This window comes from Crinia signifera, chromosome 1, assembly GCF_055691185.1.
Source record: "Crinia signifera chromosome 1, ASM5569118v1, whole genome shotgun sequence".
Classification (NCBI taxonomy): domain Eukaryota; kingdom Metazoa; phylum Chordata; class Amphibia; order Anura; family Myobatrachidae; genus Crinia; species Crinia signifera.
This window is the reverse complement of record NC_139217.1, coordinates 362,522,685-362,542,878: the sequence shown is the minus strand read 5'-3', so window position 1 is coordinate 362,542,878 and position 20,194 is coordinate 362,522,685. Positions and strand designations below refer to the sequence as shown.

At 43.1% G+C, this 20,194-nt stretch overlaps 1 protein-coding gene across 1 annotated transcript in view; it reads left to right on the top strand.

Moving 5' to 3' along the window:
- ULK1 (unc-51 like autophagy activating kinase 1) overlaps window positions 1-20,194 on the top strand; it is a 90,908-nt gene that overhangs the window by 46,266 nt on the left and 24,448 nt on the right. Inside the window, exons 7-13 of the mRNA XM_083150146.1 lie at window positions 1,041-1,114; window positions 5,725-5,826; window positions 13,197-13,255; window positions 14,099-14,181; window positions 16,167-16,217; window positions 16,994-17,082; window positions 18,132-18,303. Coding sequence (XP_083006272.1) covers window positions 1,041-1,114; window positions 5,725-5,826; window positions 13,197-13,255; window positions 14,099-14,181; window positions 16,167-16,217; window positions 16,994-17,082; window positions 18,132-18,303 — 630 coding nt within the window. The remainder of the gene's footprint in view (window positions 1-1,040; window positions 1,115-5,724; window positions 5,827-13,196; window positions 13,256-14,098; window positions 14,182-16,166; window positions 16,218-16,993; window positions 17,083-18,131; window positions 18,304-20,194) is intronic.

Here is a 20,194-nt window from a genome sequence, read left to right as displayed (position 1 = left end):
ATTGTTATGAGCAGAAGAATTGTTCTAAGCGGTGCTGCAAGCGCCTCCAACCATATCTCTCCTGTCTGACCCCACTGCTTGAGGCATTCAGACTACACATAAAGTCTGACTTCTAGTCCTAATGCATTGGCCTGGCATTATATTCATGTTGTCCTGTGGGTCAGCTGGTCCTACAGACAAGGCAAATCCATACAGTGGATCATACTTGCCTACTTTTGAAAACTAGTTTCAGGGAGTTCATGGTTGGTAGTTGAATTTTGCAGAGCGCCCCATTGAGGGGGCATGTCATGCTCCAACCAAAGGGCGTGTCTTGTTCCATATATGGAGAGATTGTGAAAAGAGATTGTGAAAAGAGATTGTGACTGTGGCACCTAGAAGCCTGGGTGTGCACTGCTACATCTGAGAGGAATCTTGTAAAATGACTTATATCCAAATGTAGATGAGCCCCAAAGCAGTTAGTAAGAGCTACTATACTTGCTAAAGTGCTGGGAAATGGCGCTGATGATTCAATATAAATGTATCTGTCTCTCATTCCTTTTTTCCCCAAAAATGAAACAGTGTAATGTGGGCTAGGTGAAATGAGGGAGATTGCTAGACTAATGAGGGAGAGAGGGAGATTGCTGCTATTTCAGGGAGTCTCCTGCAGAATGCAGGAGGGTAGGTAACTATGCAGTGGATGAGAGAGAGAGAGTGATAACGGTTCAAATGCAAAACTTAGTACAGACCTACTGTATGTGTGGTTCTTGCTGGTGCTTAAGAAATGGGATCTTTTCTCTTGATCTTGGCTAGGAAAAAATAAGTATATGCATTTTTAGGTATCCTGTAATGTTTCTAAAGAAATATACCTGCATTTGTTGCCCTAAGACTATACATGTAGATATTTTAGTACATCAGTTTCATGAATGCAGTTATGGCAATAAGTTCCAGGCTCTAACAAACATGCAGGGAAATACCACCAATTTCCAGCAATCTTGTCACTTGTCATTACTGCCTGCTTTAGCTGTCCCCTTTATAACCAACATATGTCTTCTTATTCGCAGCTGATTTTGGATTTGCAAGATATTTGCAAAACAACATGATGGCAGCAACTTTGTGTGGGTCCCCCATGTACATGGTAAGCAACATTTCTGCCTAGTTCTCATGTCATGTAATAAGTAGACATATAGGGGCAGATGTAATGGGTTGCTGGATGCCGGTCAAATGCAGAGTTTAAAAAAAAAAAAAAAAGGGGCAGTTTTTATTATGTAATAAGAGGAGGCACTCTTGGAACCTGTTCTATTTAGCAGATGCTACAATTCTGCAATAATCTCACATTGTTGCTTGTTCTACATTGGTTAATGCTAGTATTTCTGCCATGGTATTAGCGTGTTTTTAGCTTGCAGGCCCACACCAGAGATGTAGCTTGTTTATATGATAGCTCTGTTATCCTTTTTCTTTTTCTGTTTAAATAAGATGTAACCAACTTTCATGTTTGTGCAAGGTCTGCACTATGGGGGTCATTCAGACCTACTCGCTAGGCTGGCTTTATCCGCTGCCTAGTGAGCAGGTAAACGTCACCATCGCCCCACCGAACGCACGCCCCTGCCGAGCGAATCCCCATGCTACCATGTGAGCGGATGTGTACGCTTAAACATCTGCACAGACAAAAAATCGTTTGCTGGTCGCTCACCATTGAATGATTTATCCTGTGCTCGGCAGGAATAGTAAGCCAATACTTACTTTATATATGGGCGCGTTCTGCCAAATTCGGGGCGGGCGCTGATGTCATGTGACTTCAGCCGCCCCAATCAGACAGGGGCACGCCTGCGTTCTGACGGGCCCGCCCAGCGTTTCTATAGGCACACCCCCTGTTTTTGTGGGCACGCCCATGAAAGGCTGGACAGGCCTGAAGAAACGCCACCTGTCTGTCACTCAGGCAGCGAGCGCTTCGCACATGCGCAGACCCCCACCATCGGGGACGAGGACGAATTCGGACCTGTGCAAATAGGTCCCTGTGTAATGTCATGTCACACAGGTTGTAATAACCGTTATATATTTATATATTTATGCTGCAAAGCTGGGACCCCTTTACCATTGTGTAGTGTGGACTTGTTAATGTTCTTATTTGTCAGTGCTTATTATAGTGCCAGGTTTCTTAGTGCAACACCATCACCTATAGACGTTACACACTGGTATAAAACCGACAGGCCACCCCCATGCAATTCTACCTATGACAATCTTCAGAGAAGTATATTTCTTCTCTTTTCATATATTTAAGTTCTCATCTAATGATTATAACAAGCTGATGGGAACTCCTTGGTTTCTCTGTTATTGCATGGTTAGTGCTAACAAGCATCCCAGCAATGTCATTATAATGTAGCTGCTATGAGCACAGCTCCATGCTATTACATATCCGCCATCTATCCAGCAGCTTCAATGGAAAAAAGCTAAAGTGAGAATAAAGTGAATTTCCTGTATAGATAGGATAGATTTCTACATAACAACAGTTACGAAACGAATTAGAGTTCTTGGTGTCTGCATTTACTGTCATATTTTCAGACTCAACTATTACCCCCAGTAGTCTACACAGGGTGCATGTGAGGCACCTGCAGTATCCTTGGAAAACAGTCCCATGTGCCAGTGGCGTTATTGTACAATACCCCTGACAGTTGGGTACCTTACAGCAAAACAACCAGTTGGCACACTGCCAGTGCTCCTCAGAATGATAGCATCCTGGAAACTGTCCTGTCCCGTTCTTCAGCTTTGTTACATGTCATTTATCCAATGTGATTCACTGCATGTGCCTATGCATTATGTACTCTGGTTAAAAACAGCTTTCTTATTGACATGTCACATTCATGACACAATGCATAATGTGTTACATGTGCTTCTGGCTATAACTGCTATTTTGGTGACTAATACATGTATATATGTATTTCCTAATGACAGATTTAACCCCTTCAGTGGTGTTTTTTTGGGCGGGCATGGCACACTCTCAGGGTGTCCTCCACTGCTGACTCTGATCTGCTGCTGCCCTGGTCAACTGCTGCTGTCCCCACCGGTTCTATTTCTGAGGGGAGGAGAGCAAAGATCGCTCTCCTCCATCCCCTCCTGACTCCGGCGCCATATTTTAAGTAGTGATATTGCCATCGATAAATATAGTGCGAATGACCATCGATGGAAGCATACTATCTGATGTAGGCCATCGATGGTTTTAACTATCAATGGCCATCCATTTTATTTGACTGACTGGCCCATGGGCCAATCAGAACCTGGTGGGGCTTTATGGGTGTCAGAGGCTGAGCTTGTGCTCCATGTTCCGACTCCTTGGCTAAGGGAAAAAAATAACTATTCGTTTATGCTTTGACATTGATGGAGGGAAACCATCTAGTACTACCCCATCGATAGCAAAACTATTACACATCGGCCATAAACCATTTTGAATGATCAATTGCCATCCCTAATTTGAAGTGTATCAGCCGGGGCAGAGGTTTGGGTGCTCAAGCGTTCGGTGGGGCAAGCGGGCGATCGTCACGGTAAGCGGCCGTGCTGCCATATGGTGCACCACTGAAAGCTCCACACCTAGTTTCCGGCATGGCCAGAGTTGGCAGTGCAGCTGGCTGTATAAGATTTCCAGGCATACCACTGAAGGGGCTAATAGGTGTTCTATTTGACTGTCCGTTGTAGGGACAGGTAACTATTTACATCATTTATAATATAGGTGCTAAATATGAACGACCAACTACAGTTAGAATCTGAAGCATTTAACACTTAATATTACAAATTTCACATTTATGCTACTAAATCCAACTTCATTTTGGGTAGGGGCTTTTCATACAAATTTGCATTTTCTAACATGTTGCCCCATGTTATTTTTTTTAAACATAACCTTCATAAAGCTTTTTATTATACATTTTAGGCTCCTACCAGCGCCGAAGGTTATAATTGTTTTTTCCACTATGTTTTTTTTTAGAATTGAAGTCCATTCATCATATAGATACGTAAACTTGATCAATGGCAAATAGCTGTGGTTGTGGAACTAAAGTACTAGCAAAATAACAATCAGTACTTTACCTTTTGTTATATGTTTGTATTTATCTTTAATTGTGGTTTAGGTAAACAATATATACTGTAAGGTTAAAAGACTAGTAGTCCTAGCAAAGGAATTAAATATGGATATAAGGACTTAAGTCCCTTACCCATTGGCATTTGCTTTACACAAAAGGAAGAACCACAAGTATAAAAGCTTGTTAAAGCTTTTTTCGTGCACGGTAGATTATTGTATGAGAACTTGGCTCTAGCGATGTGTCACTAATGGGCCCTAGACACATAGCAATGTGTGTATGGCTTCCTAGCCATGCTAGTTCGGCCTCTGCTGCAGCACTGTGGCACAGCACACAGTACGTGCTGTCATCACTGTGTGCTGAGCGAGCTGACAGCGCCAATGTTCACTAATGGAGAAACTGGCGACCAGCGAGATTGATGGTCACTGACCATCAATCTTGGCCAGCGACATTGACGCGCGGGGATACGCATTGCTGTCGCTATAGCCCCTGCACACACACCGATGTAGGGGCATTTTCTAAGCGACTTTGCCAAACTAAGCCAGAAAATGCCTTAATATCGGCATGTGTGTAGGTCCCATTACAGTAACTGCAAGAATAGAGCTTTTGGTGTTCAGCAAAAGGATTCATTACCATGATGCACCCAAATATATGTATCAGTAGCACTCACAATATTGTAAGCACTTTAAACATACTGCTCTCCTATAATGTTTAACTTTTATAATACCGATACAGTTAAATACTGCGAGTAGTATTACAGTTCTATCCGCATACTAATGGCAGCATTATAGGATTGTTGCTATAGGCATTGTCAACATACGAACTATCGAGTTGACATTTGGATCTTATTGACAAAAAGAATTTGTGAGATAGGTGTACAATAGGGCGCAAAAAAATTTTTGCGCCCTATTGTACACCTATCTCACAAATTCTTTTTGTCTGTATGGTATTCTAAGTGTAGGTGACACTTACGTGAGTGGGCACATAAGGGCAGCATTGCGCCAAATATCATTTCTGTCACTTCCAGTTATTTGGATCTTATTGGCCATGCTAAAACTGTTGCAGGGCATGCTGGGATGTGTAGTTCAACAACAGCCAGTAAGTAGGAGAATTCAGTAGCGAATGCATTTTGAGTTACACAGAATAGGGAAAGGAAGGCGTGGTCATTGAAGTGGAGTCATGCAGACCAGCATATACGCATATGAGCACCATTTTGGGCCCCATTTAACAAAGAATATTATTACTAGCAGCATGTTTAGTTTGGTATTGCAGTGACAACAACAATTATAAAAGGCTCCGCTGCAGCCAGAAGGCTGCGTCTGGTTCCCATTGACAGCAATGGGGACAGCATGGCATAATGGTAAAGTGACAAAATGCTGTACTCTACTGTAGTTTATCACTTTTTATTGCATACCTAGAAGATAAATAATTCTGCAGCCCTCTAGGTCCACTAAAAGTAAGGTAATACACTAACTAAAAGTCACACAAAAGCTGTAAAAAGCTATTGACGATGGTAACAGCATTTACCTAAGGAGACAAAATGGACCTATAGTTGTTTGGTTTGTAAACTGCAGTAAGCGCATCACAGGTGTGACACCCATCTGGTAATTGTAGTGCAGGTAAACGATTGATTGCGAGCAGTTGTAAAGAAGCCATAAACTTGTAATATTTCTTTTCCCAGGCACCTGAAGTGATTATGTCCCAGCACTATGATGCCAAGGCTGATCTGTGGAGTATTGGTACCATCATCTACCAATGTCTGACTGGCAAGGCTCCATTCCAGGTAGGTCTCATGTAGAGGATGAATCCTTTACGGTGTGATTTACTATTACATGGATGAGTTCCGTGCATCTACCCTTTATTGTACATTAAAGTACCTTTTTCTAAAGCCATATAATCTATCTTAGAATAGAATGGCTATTGTCTACATAGTCCCTTTTGAAAATTGTTACTCTTTTGTTATCCCTGATCAAATGAGCTCAGACTTTCATTTATCTCACAGACCGGTAACAAAAGACTCATATGTCAGTGCCTGTCAGTAGTATGCATCTCTGAGAGAAACTGACTCCTGTCTATGTAATGAGAACCAGACAGTGGCCCTTATTCTGGTTGGTGCGGTCAGAGCCGCACACGGGGCTCCGACCGCACAAACCAAGGGCCGCCCACCCGACGGATCGCCACTGCCGTCCGTACACGGACGGCTGGCGATCCGCATCAAAATGGTGGAGGCGTACGCCTCCACCATGGTGGGAGCTGCCCCCTGCCTTCGATGGTCGACGACCATCGAAGGCAGGCCCGCACGCCGCGGCAGCTCCCGCAAGCTCAGACCACACGGACAATCGTCCGTGTGGGAGCTTGTAAGGGGGCTGAAAGCTGACATCCGGCGACGTCAGCTTTCCGCCCCCATGTCATGGTAATGAGGGCGTCATGCCCTCATTACCATGCATACGCCCCGCGTTTGCATGGGAACGCCCATGAAACGCGGGGCGTACACATAGGGAAATGAGGGGATGAAGCCCCTCACGCCCCTATACGCCCCCTTTGCGGCGGACGAAATCCGTCTGCGGCGAAGGGGGCTGCACATGCGCAGAATGACCTCTGCGCATGTGCAGTGGCAAAACATCGGCGGTACGGCCGCACGCGGGCCGTACCGTGCCGATTAGAATAAGGGCCAGTGTCTCATGCTTTCATCAGATTTGACCTAGGTACCAGAGCAGGAGGTGGTAAGGATTGCCACAAGGATGAGTTCCATGAAATACTGGATTTCATTGGTGCTTATAGCTACGCTCTGTAACTTGCTGACACAGTCATGCAATTTGGACAAGTAACACGATTTTAAATCCAACCATATATAGCAAAGTCTCTAATTGAGGTGTTTGGATTTCCACTACTCTGTTGTAGTTCTCTGCTGTCAATATAATAGTGGTGTCCGTATTGAGGTGCTTAATGTTGCAGGCAGGGTTTGAATGAAAGATTTGCTGTGGGGTGGGGTGGGGTCACTTCAAAAGCAAATTCTCTCTCTAAAGGCCCCCATACACTAGCCGATTTTGGTCAGATTTCAGCCAGATCAGTCGGATCTGGCCGAAATCGGACCAAAATCGGCTAGTTTTGATGTCCCCTCAGATCCGATGCGCGGTCCCGTGCGCATCTGATCTGCGTCGGGTGGTCGGACCTGCTGCACGTCCGACCACCCGACTTGGGACCTAGTGGGGCGGCGCGGCGGTAGAGGGAGCAGGGGGGGCTGGGGACACTGCGGGGGACACAGGTGGCATAGAGCCGGGCAGGGGGAGCCGGCGGGAGCTGTCAGTACTGAAAAAAAAACCCCATACAATGAATGGGCGGCCTGTGATTGGCTGAGCGCTCTCTCAGCCAGTCAGCAATTGGCTGAGAGAGCGCTCAGCCAATCACAGGCTGCCCATTCATTGTATAGGCTTTTTTTTCTAGCACTGACAGCTCCCGGCTCTATGCCGCCTGTGTCCCCCGCAGCGTCCGCAGCGTCCCCTGCTCCCACCAGCAGCCCTGCTCTGTAGCCCCCCCCCTGCTCCCCGGGTTTTTTACATGTGATAAATCGAGATGATTTATCGCATGTAAAAAATGGCACATCAAGTGCCAATCTAATCAAGCTCCCCCGGGGAGCAGCCGGGGAAGCTCAGGGGGAAGTCGGGGGCGACTTGTCCTAAGGACAAGTCGCCCTAGTGTATGGGGGCCTTAATGGACAAAATCATGTGCACTGCAGGTGGAGCAGATGTTAGATTTGGTGGGGTTTACTACAAACTGATATCTATATTGAAGTGTAAAAATAAAGCAGCCAGTATTTACTCTGCAGAGAAACAAAAAAACACACCCAAATCTAATAGTGTGTACACACGGTCAGATGTGCCTTCAGATACTATCCACGATCAGATCGGATCGTGGATAGTATCTGAAGGCACATCCGATTTGCATACAAGTCTGACTATATAGTGCAGATCTGCACTATATAGTCATGGCAGACAAGACTTTCTGCCTTGCGATACATGAACGCGCATCAGAATCGGATCGGGATCTGAAGGGTTAAAACCCTTGCGATCTGCATCCGATTCCGATCCGATGTTGACTATATCGTCAACATCGGAAGGCAAAAAGTACCGTGTGTACACACCATTACTCTCTGCACGTTACATCTGAACCACACGCAGTGCACATGGTTTTGACCATTAGAGAGAAAATTTGCTTTTGCAAGTGAACCAGGATCAGGCCCATAGTGTATTAACAATGATATGCTTATTTTGCAGACAGCTGTTAAGCAATTACAAGGAATGAGTGCTTAATTTAACTGACTCCAGTCTTAATCTGGTTGCGAGACAAACAATTATGTAGTTATGTCAGCAGAGGATTAAGGCCTATTTTTTCTTTAGCACAATCAGATTGTTGTACATGTGTAAGGACGTGTTTGGATGAGTTGTGATTATACACCACTAGTTTTTTACCTTTAAATTCAACTTTTTGCTAGCAGTATACTGTCACTATTTAGTGCCCCCATACTGCTCTGGATACTGCCAGAAACTTCCAGATTAATGCAAAGCAAACATTTGACAGAAAGTATGTTCATTCCTGGAAAAGTGGGATCTCAAAGGATGGCATGTTTAGTCTCACCTTAAGTAAGAGTTATCTCACTTATCCGGTTTCTTGCTTATCCAGGTTCAAGAAGTGTGTGTCTCACTTATACAGGGTCTCACTTATACAGGGTCTCACTTATACAGGTTCTCACTTATACAGGGTCTAACTTATACAGGGTCTCACTTATACAGGATCAAACAGTACTTGTAGAAGTGCCTACATGCTTTGGTTTCCGTGTCCCTTCTGACATCACACATCAGAACTTGTACTAATCCCAGTAACAAAAGGTTCTAAAGGCGGTCGTCACATATATAGAAGTTAATAAACTGCACTAATCTCACTTAAAGAGGCCCTAACAGCAATTGTCTCTGTTATACAGTAGACGTGATTATTCTTTAGAATATCAGTCTCCGTAAAGAGGTTTGACAGTCTCACTAACAGAGGTTTTCTGTTGCAAAACTGCCGGAACCTCACAATCAATGTTCCTTCTAATTTTATGAAGGCTGTGTGCGGCAAAAGATTTTGGCTGTGCAACTTTGGAAGGAAATTTTTATTTTTGTGCGTCACTTGTATATATAAATGGAAATCGACGTTCAGCATTTGTGTTAACTTTTCTTCAAAATGATATTAAACATTCAAAACATTTAAACATTCAAAACACAGCACACAATGTAGTTAATGGGTGAAACACATTCATTTAGTCCACAACTGCAAAAAAGGGACCATTGCTGCTTTGTGCGCTCTGTTGTAATGTCTGTGCGCATGCTCGGCGAGTTGTGTGCACGCGCACAGCTTAGAGGGAACACTGCTCACAATTAGTCCCAGTAATAGAGGATTCCCGCTTATGCAGGTCCCGTCCCACTTATCCAGGTTACTGTGTCCACTTTAGTGTTTTTAAAGCTGTCAATATCAAAGCTCATGTTCTGTACTTTATGACAGCACTCTAAATGGGTGTACAGGGCTTGACAAAGGCAGGTTTGAGGCCAGGTTCTAAGTCTTTATTTTATTCAATATTGTGTGAAACAAATGAGCAATATCTCTATGCCCTGGCATGTTCCAAGGGGATGATTCAGGTTTGTTCGGCTTTTGCCAAATTTTTGTCTGGAGACCGATGGTGCAGGTCTGCGCATGCGTATCAGCAAATATACGCATGTGCTGGCCCGATGTGCAAACACCATCGGTGACTATCACAGTCGCTGAGACATTCGCTCACAGCGGGGTGGGTAGTGGGCAGGCAGGGGGCTGTCACATGGGGATGCCCAGCGTTTCCTGGGTGTGACCGCAAAAACAATGGGTGCGCCCAGAAAAACACTGGTTCGTCCCCATTCGAACTCAAGTACAGTAAAGCCTGCAAGGGAGCGGGCGGCTGAGTCACATGACATCAGCGCCCACCTCCGTTCTCAGCGTGAGGATCTGAATCAGGCCACAAGTTCTCGATTAAATACTACACAGGGCGATCCTCTTCAGTGCAAGAGCAAGTGCTAAATACCTGTCATTTTCTCATGGTTTACACTGGCTCACAGAGATTCCTTTAGCGAGGTTAATTGATGCTGACATTTTCCTATAGCTCACCGGCTCATAAACAAGTACAAGAAATGTATAACTATACAAAGTGCAATAGTTTTCAATGACAATAGGCTCCATCATCAGTGTTACAGGAAAGCGGTTCATTTGCAGTGGCCATCAGGCACTGGACTCGCTTGTGTTGTATGTTCTTTCTTCCCACGCTTAAGTCAATGTTTCCAAAACACAACTCCAATTACATCACTTGTCCCTTGATCTGATTGCATCACCAGGTTCGTTGCAACATGTCCATTCCACCTCATGTATGCACAATCATGTTCACTGAAAGTGTCAGAGGTAGAAAAGTCATGTAAATCACCTGTCTTCCGTTTTCTGCTTAATCTGATGCAACCGCTGCCGCATATTGCCTGTGTCCTATTATGTAGATAATTTACCTTCCATCTCTGGATACGGACACAATGTGCTGCAGCATTCTCAGAATGTGAGTCCATTCCATTTAATATAGTGAAAGCTCCAGAGAACATTTGAGGAAAACGTACAACCAGCCTTTGGCTTTCTGAACTTGGCCATGATGTCCCTAATGCTCAGGCCATTCGTTATCTTGTCATTTAAAAAAATACATATCAAGACTGGTGCACATAATTCTTCATCTCTCCAGTAAGGACACATTGATCTATAATATGATCTGAACCATGACAGTTAATTGTTTGTTTAGTCACAAGGCCTGTAAAATATTTGTTATTGCCTATTAAACTGACTGGAGACAGCTGTAGGAACGACAAGGAAGCCTATCCGCCAGCCACTAGAGATGGTATCAGTCAGTCTGCGTGTATTTCTAACTTCTAGGAACTGTACTGACCAAACATTGTACGATACAGTAAGCAAGTATAGTGGCAGGAATCTGAGACCTTAAGCTGGGCCCCGCATGTTTCCTGGATTGCAGAGCTCAGCAACTGCTCCTTTTTAGGTTAACTCCTGCGAGCCCTACTTCTTGTGTATTTTACATGTACTTGGAGTCCTGCAGAATTTGACTTTCCAGTGACTCCCTTAGTACAGCACAGGGTCATTTTATGCTGTCTTGGAGTTTTGCAGGAGTCGGCTAATTGCGGTGTGAGAACACCTGGACCTGTATTTTCTGTAGTCCGCAGAAGCGCATTAGGGAAAAGTAACACATCTGAGAAACTTAGAAGCCAGCAGAAATATATATTTTTTTAGGAGCCAGCATAAACACCTGATACACTCCAACATGTCATTCCTCTGTCTCTAGCACCCTTCCAATATAGTTACTTTGTCAACAACCTGTAAATGGGGAATAAACCAGTTGTTGCTAATAGTTATAATGATATTCATTTTACTTTTCATAAGGTTTAGGGGAGCGATTTCAATTTTGGACAGAAAAAGAACTGTGTCCTAAGTCCGCGTGTAATCACCAGAATGCGCCTCACTCTGGAAACCCATAGATAATAACTAGAGATCTGTATAAAAAATACTTTAAAAGCCTTGTCGATCTTTAGCATTTCAACCTAAAGTCCTTGTCCACCTTTATAGGTGTCTACCGCTGGCATCTCGACTGACTATAGGTCAACCCAACAACCGTATCCCATATAGGAGATAAGCATACATGTATTGCTATGCACTCTTCATGCACTGATGCGATCATATGGGAAATGACACAAATGCACTACCATGCAGAGCTGTACATATCTCAACCAAAAGGGCAGATTGCAGTGTGATATGTGTGTTCTGTTATAGGCAATGTACAGTAAAGATGTGTGCACACAAATGTGATCATATGGAGACATGACATAGGCGGATTAGCACTTGTAACAGCCATATAATTTGCGGGTGGTCTCCGGCTGGTGTAAATCTTTGATGGCAGTGATGACTTCTGCCACATCAAGATATTTGTGTGTGTGATTGGTAGCTTAAAAATGCCCTTCTGGCTCTGATTAGGCCACGGAATATGTTTTGCATGCTTTCTTTTGCAGCAATGATCTAGAAAATAGCATTGTACGCACTATGGGCAGTGCAACCATGGGAACGCTCAAGCCACCTGTCACACCCCATAATTGATGGTAACACGCCACCTCTTTAACAAACAGAGGCCACCCTCAAAAAACCATAACCAGAATGTCTTTCACTGACTGATGCTAGTCTGCTTTCTACATTGCAGGACCTGTTTGTGTACTGTATGTGCAGAACAGGCCTTACACATGTGCAGTGTATCAAACATCAGTACTTTGCACATCAGGAAGCAGATCCAATGGGATCTGAATGAGTGACCATATTCTTCCTATTTAAATTCTAATTATTTAAGATAAAAGATTTTTTCCTTAAAATATCTTTCTCTTTAATTCAAACACTGCTAACTCTAGACACACTAGTGATTAACAAACATATAAGACAACACTTCCATCTATCTTTCTTACAGTATATAACACATTTTGTAGTATAACTGCAAACATAATTATTCAAATCTAGCTGCTATATTCACTGATTCATAGCTTACAATGATTTCAGATTGTATTCATGGCAGGCACATAAATCTATGCACCATTTAATGACCGCTCAGTATAAACGTGATGTGCTGCCCCTAGTGGATCAGTTTATGTCTTTATACGTCAGCCACTGATTTGCAAATCCGTTTGTACCTATGTTGTAGCCAATGAGCATTACTTGGAAACTGAGGGCAATAGGAGAAATTCAAGTATTAAAGGGAACAGTGCTTCTCTGCATTGTAAATGTGTGGCTGGAAGTATGTTTACAGGCATTCATGTTACAAGAGTTTAAAGATGGCTCATGATGCTTCTGCTGAGACCAACATAGTTACACATCTATTTAAAATTAGAAGAGTAGGTGTGTGTGTAGATGTGTGGTGTTTCTAAATCCGAGCATGTGGTGAAGAGGGTGTTATATTGACCAATAGCATGAGCTGCTCATCGTGTGACTATGATTAAAAATAATTTTCCTGACCCCAGTCCTTCTGAAGCATCCAGTCCACCTGTGGTTAAAGCTTCCTTCTCTTTTCAGGCCAGCAGTCCTCAGGATCTTCGTCTCTTCTATGAAAAAAACAAGACCCTCACACCCAAGTAATCATTCTTCCAGCATTACTGACTATTTTCCACTGACTTGCTCTCTGCACCTGTTGACTCTGTACTAAAGTTCCATTCTCCCAATGAGATGGTTGCTAGACGTTTGGCACTCTCTGTGGCATTTCTTAATTAACACTACATAACTGCTAGTGCCAGGCTCAGACAGAAAGGCCTTTAATCCCTGCAGCAAGTGGGGCAGGTTATTTGAGGAAACTGTGCAGAGCTTTAAGGTGCATAAGAACAAGCAGTTGACCCGTCTGTGTTTTAATGAGGTGGCATAAGGAAAGTAAACAAATAGGGTATATGAGGATACATGACCTTCACTTCTATAAGGACTAAGGATATTTTCCTACAAACTAAAAACACATTCACATTTCCCAATAGCCCCACATGATGTATTGCTGCACAGTAAAGGTGTCACACGGGGGGAGGGGAAGTCACTGCTGAAGCCTCACAGAATACTACCTGCTTTCTATATGATAACACTGAGCAGAAAACCACACCTATGCCTTATATTTATACATACATAGATTACCCATGATCCTTTACACCTTACCTCATTTATGCCTCCTACCTCACAACTGTTACCTAAAAATAATTTACCACCACTGCTTAAACTCTAGTTTAGGAGTGTTGAACAATAATACCGGGATGCCTGCAGCTGTTATATTTAAACCTGGCAGACACGCTATCCTCTCGCGTTCAGCATGTAGACTGCTCGAATCTTCTGTTCAGCATTTTCCTATACACTCCCAGTGCTCGGCTGGGCAGCTCTGCCCTGTAGTCCCATGTGTGTATGTGTATCTGTGTAACTGTACTGTATGTGTGTTGATGTTTCAGCATCCCGCGAGAAACCTCATGTCACTTGAAGCAGCTCCTTTTGGGACTTCTACAGAGGAGCCAGAAGGACCGTATGGACTTTGGTAAAGTGTTTATAAAGCTTTAGACATTACTGTATATAACATATTGTCTTTCCCTGAGCTAAATATTAATATATGCAAAATAATGAATGTATTTATACTTGACTAAATCTTATCTGTCCTTTTAAGAGAAAGATGACATTGCTTAGAATAGTGTCTGCATGCACCACAGGCTTGTAGGCTGCCCGCAAAGCAAATGTGGATGGGGAGAGCAGCGTCACTGCACAATCCATCCTCTCATGTAGAGCTGCTGAGATCATATTGGTTCTGCTTGTCTAGGCCACAGGTTCTCAAACTCAGTCCTCAGGACCCCACACAGCGTATGTTTTGCAGGTCTCCTCACAGAATCGCAAGTGAAATAATTAGCTCTACCTGTGGATCTTTTCAAATGAGAACGGTTAACTGTCCAAAAATTTTTAGAAACTCACATCATCTTTTCCCTGCGTGGACCATTCATGGTCCATCTAATGACTTTCTACCTAGACACTGTCAACACAGTAATCCACACCCAATAATAAACCGCTCTATTTGAGAGGCCTGTCAGGGGTAAAGGAGGGTTACTGGGGAAGGAACCACCTCCCCTTTTACCACATGGATGGAGGTGTGTCCAAAACCAAATCTATTCTCACCTTTATAACTTTATTTAAGGAGCTTTACTGGAAAGTCACTTTTTTTGGGGGGGGGGGGGTTTACTTATGGTTACAGTCACATATTAAAATACTTTGGTAAAAGGTGCTCTATTAAAGGTATCAGCTGAAATACAGTTGGTGCCGTCTACATGGTATTGTAGAAATGTGGTCTTTGGTCTGCTGGAAAGAATGTGGGTTTCTGATAATATCTCTTCAGCCTTTAGGCCATTAGAACAGTCTGTCCTACGAAATTATGTTATTTGAATTATAACTCTTTTAGATATTTAAGTCACATATGCTTGTGTGTATCCCACTCTTATTATTAATATGGTGGCTTTATATTTGCATATATTTCTTTGTGTGTTAAGAATTTAATAAATATATAAAGTATCCAAGAGCACCTTGGAACCTTGGTTGTTTAGATACTTGTTTGCCGAAACATTGTGGTCTTGTTAGATGTTTGTGATATGAGAGTAAACTCGATTTTAATGTTGCCCATACACGTTGCGATAGCACCGTGCAATGCGATGTGATGCGCGCTCCCGCAGGCATCGCATCGCAAAGTACAAAAAGTATGTGCTGACCGCGGATCGCATCGCATGCGAAACACATGCATTGCGATGCAATGCAGTCCATAATGGGTGTGATCATCGCACCATGTATGGGCACCTTTAGTGCTTCTAAGCGGTTTCTAACCTTTCCAGTTTTAGTTCAGCTGAGACTCACATTTTATACATACTGCCCCCCATTTAAAAAGATTTTTACAGATGTTGTAACTTGTTTCATTTCACGGCGGCTGATATATCAGATGCGATATCGGCCGATCCGATGCGATTTTTTACCTGTTCATAACCCTACTATCCACGACGCATGGAGTTGATTTTATATAGTGTGTCAAGCGCAGTAATCCGCATCCCCTCGCGGGGCTCGCTACGTTTGCCACGCTTCGGGCTCAGTGGCTCACTGTGCTCGCCACACTATATAAAATCAACTCCATGCATAGTGGATAGTGGGGTTATGAACAGGTAAAAAATCGCATCGGATCGGCCGATATATTGGCCGATATAGCATCCGATATATCGGCCCATTGTGAAACTAAACAAGTACCCAGATGTTCTACAGTGTTAAGATTATTCAGTCTCTGTGTGATTTATAGAGGTGTTCACACAGCGGTAATATAGGCGTGCACCATACCAGTGACTGGGCAGACCACATAGTGTAGGTGCACCAGTACATACACAAGGTGCTTTGCATTGCACTTCATAAGGCAACATATGGATGATTGGAAGAAGAGTCATTAATACTTAGAATACAGAGATGCTGGATGCTCTCCTAAATTATTACTTTCCTTCTTTATAGATGAATTCTTTCACCATCAGTTTTTGGATGCAGGCTCCTCTATGAAGAAATGTACGTATTATTCTAAATGTAATCATTTGACTTTCAATAGTAAAGTTTATATGTCCGTGTACGGTTTCCTTCTACAAAATGTAAAAACTCAATAAATGTGTATTGTTATGTGTAAGAAAACCTCATTTCGGTAAATGGGGTTGATTCAGGCAGAGTCTCATAAATATATTATCTATGAAACATAATTGTGTATCTGCAGTCTGTGGACCTGATTCTGAGTACGGAACAACGGCTGCTGATGCTATAAGCCGCCGTACATGTGGATGATTTGTGCGTCTGCATGTGGAAGCCTATCCAGCTCACAGTCACCATTAGTATAGGACCTTGCACCCACTCCATACTGCAAAATCTGGGTCTGAGACAGTCCTATCTCTGTCCACACTCTGCCATTGTGCACACAAAGCAGATTACGTGCCCGTGACTGTCTCACAGTCCTGTCGCCAACCAGTTACCACCCAGAAACGCCCATTCCATGTAACATTTGCCTAACTGACTGCCCAATCCATCTGTACTGTACTAGCGATCTATGTCCGGTTGCATCTTGTCTGATCCGGCACATGCAGAGTTATCCGTTTCTCACTTTGTTGCATGCGCATTATTCTGATAGCTATAAGATCTGTTTACATTTCCACTTGCGTCTAACTCAGAATCAGGCCTTATATCTGCAATTTGTGACTTATGATGGAAATGTAGATGTTCCGTCTTGACAGTGAAGGAAGTTGATTTATGGTGGTTGCTTGGTATGGTTACTGACCTGTTTCTTTATCTATCCCCAGCTGCACCTGTGCCAATGCCCTCATATCCCAGCTCAGGCTCTGGAAGTTCTTGCAGCAGCTCCTCCACATCACACTTGGCATCTCCACCGGTAAATACATACATTCTTTTTTAGAGACTCCTATCACTCTCTCTCTCTCTCTCTCTCTCTCTCTCTCTCTCTCTCTCTCTCTCTCTCTCTCTCTCTCTCTCTCTCTCTCTCTCTCTCTCTCTCTCTCTCTCTCTCTCTCTGTCTTTCTCTCCTACTCTCTATTGATATACTCACACAGGGGGGGGTATGCAATCTCGGATCACGGCTGTCGTTCCCCCCCGACAGCCGTGATCCTGGCCCGTTTGCATTTTGCCTGACAGCAAATCGGCAGACGGGATTCAATGTCCCGCCTGCCAATCGGCGAGAAGGGGGCGTGGCCGTGTATATGGCCATGGATTGTAGATCTGTGGCTGGGATCGCGAAATCCACGCCCGTTATCGGCAGAACAGGCCCGACAGCTTCTAAAGTCGGCTCGTTCTGCAGTGATCCCTCTTCAATGCTGTCGGTAAAGACAGCATTGAATAGGGCCCCGCCACTATTTCCCTTATCGGAAATAGCGGCAGAAGATTGCATACCCCGCAGTATATAGAGAACTTTGATGTGTGTGAATGACCTTAGTCATAGTTATATTATTCTCTGTTGTTTAATACTGTAAAGGAGTTTTTTATAAACTCGCTCTTTGCAGTTTAAGTATCTTTGCATTGTTTAGCGACACATTTAATTAATACAGGGTGGAGAAGTGTTCTCACCATCACAATGCATATGTCACTGATGATGCGTGGGAGCGCACATAGTCAGGAACAATAGACAATATGCACAAAATGCCATTACAACTGATCGTCTAGTGTGTACGCAGCTAAATGGACAGATGAAAGCTGCATTTTTTTTTTCAATTTATTTAGTATTAGGGATGTGCAGATCTGGATTAACCCGGATCTCAAAAAGGCATTTTATTGGCTATCCGGATGTTACATGTTTTGGATGAGATCCGGGTAAATCCGGATCTGCACATTCCTATTTATTATTAACAGCTTTTCTATTTCTGCACTTTGTATGATAATAACATCCTGATTTTGTGGATTCTAATAACCTATTTTCCAAAACCCCAGCAGTCCATGGGAGAAATGCAGCAACTTCAGGAAAAGACACTGGTCTCCCCAATTCCTGATTCGCCAGGCTTTCTGCAAGTATCAAAGGAATCCGCTGGAAGCAGCAGCAAAAACTCATCATGTGACACAGATGATTTTGTTATGGTGCCTGCACAATTCCCAAGTTCCCAAGGTTTGTTTTTTTACAAAGCTCATGTATGTATGTATGTAGCAACTAGTATTTGGAAAAAATGTGAAGCGCTACACTTCAGAACCAATAGACCGTATAAAGAATATTATATATTCCATTACATTAAAGCATTTGTAGCAAGATTTAATAATACAATTATATATGATACATTCCAGGTACATTTTAAAACCTATACATTATACTTTCCTAAAGAAGCAGTCTAAGTCATTTAGGATGTGTGAACAAATATAAAAAATGTATATAAAAAAGCAAGAAAAGAATAATAATAATAAGATTTTTTTTAGAAAATAATCTGTCTATTTAAAAGAAAATAAAAGTCTTTGGGCTTTTTTAAAATAATTATTATATATATATCCACAGATGTTTATACGGACACAGTATTCCAGCTTGTTATATACATTTGGCCATGCCCCGCTACTTTTGGGGCTGCAGTTTCCCAAAATTTGATGTAACGTCTAGTTTTTTGTGAGTAGGGAACAGAGTAATTGGAGCCATAAACTTATGTTATATTTCCCGCTCACAGGTATAACCGTGTCTGTGGTGTAGGGGGTAGATGGCTTGTTTGCAGATGACAGCCAGTTCTCACACTCATGTGGGCAGTATTAATGCTGGTAGATGCAGCCTGCACAGTGTTGGGGCCCGCAAGGGACAGGTGGCTGTGTCCGTCTAACTGTGTTTGGAGACAGATGGCAAGCATTCTCGCTGCTGTGAGCAATGTCAGCGCCGTGAATTCACTGCCGCAACAAACTTCCGTCCTGCAGTGAGGTCCTGGCTCACCTGGCATAGGATGGGCGGTGTTACAGATGGCTCGTTCTTAGCTGTGGTAGTGGTGGTCTTAGCGCCATGTGCGGCAAAGGTATGCAGACAGATTTACCTGTCTGTCCAGGCAGTGAGAGCCTTCAATCGGTCCCAGGATCTGTGGCATAACAGGCTGGTGTGTTCCCAGGAGGAATTTAAAAGGGCCTTTATCGTGTTCCATATCAAGTGGGATGTTTCTCCAGGGAGAGTGATAAACCACCAGCCAATCAGCTCCTAAACTATCCTGTGGCATGGAAGTTAGGAGCTGATTGGCTGGTACTTTATCATTTTCCATGTTATCACTTTTCAAGCTTAGTACATCTGGCCCCTAGACTGAAATAGACATCAAATATAATGGAGCCCAGAACTGAGAACATGTATGTACAGAGCCACACAGTTGATTGAAGACCTAGTGAGGTTGTGTGAACCAGTTTTGTCTTTTCTAATTGCCCAGCTATTATGTGAATAATTGATGAATGTTGAAGTCCCTCTATCTCTCCATTCAGTGGTTCAGTTCACGGATTCATTCAATAATTTACTGATTGATGTGTTTTATTCCTGCTTGATGAGATGTGCCCTCGGCAATATCTGAGGCAGAACACACCACAATTCCAAGCAGAGGCACTTTACAAAAATGGCTTTGTTTAAACAGAACCTTTAAGAACCAGCTGTCTTACTCTTGCATTGCCTTTCCATCAAGGCGCATTGTAAATGTAATCTATGTCAGTAGCTGGAATGGGGTAAAAAGAAAGCAACATGGCAGCTCGTACAACAAGTGCCATGCTTTTGTTATACTGTCTGTCCCAGTGATCTGCATCTTTGTGTCCTGCTGGCTAATTATGGCTGCTCAGTCTGAACAATATAATTAAACTGCTCTGTTTCCCAGGCAATTAAAAGAAAAGAATCAGATATTTTTTTCACGGTGTGTAAATCCCAGGAGATTTCTTGGCAGGTGTGATGTTCTAGGAATTACAGTTTGCCCACAAGCTGGTAGGGTGGTGTGGAAGGATTCCAAGTGTTTCTGGATGTTTAAGGCTCAAAATCAAATAATGTTAGGAAAATATTAAAGTTACAA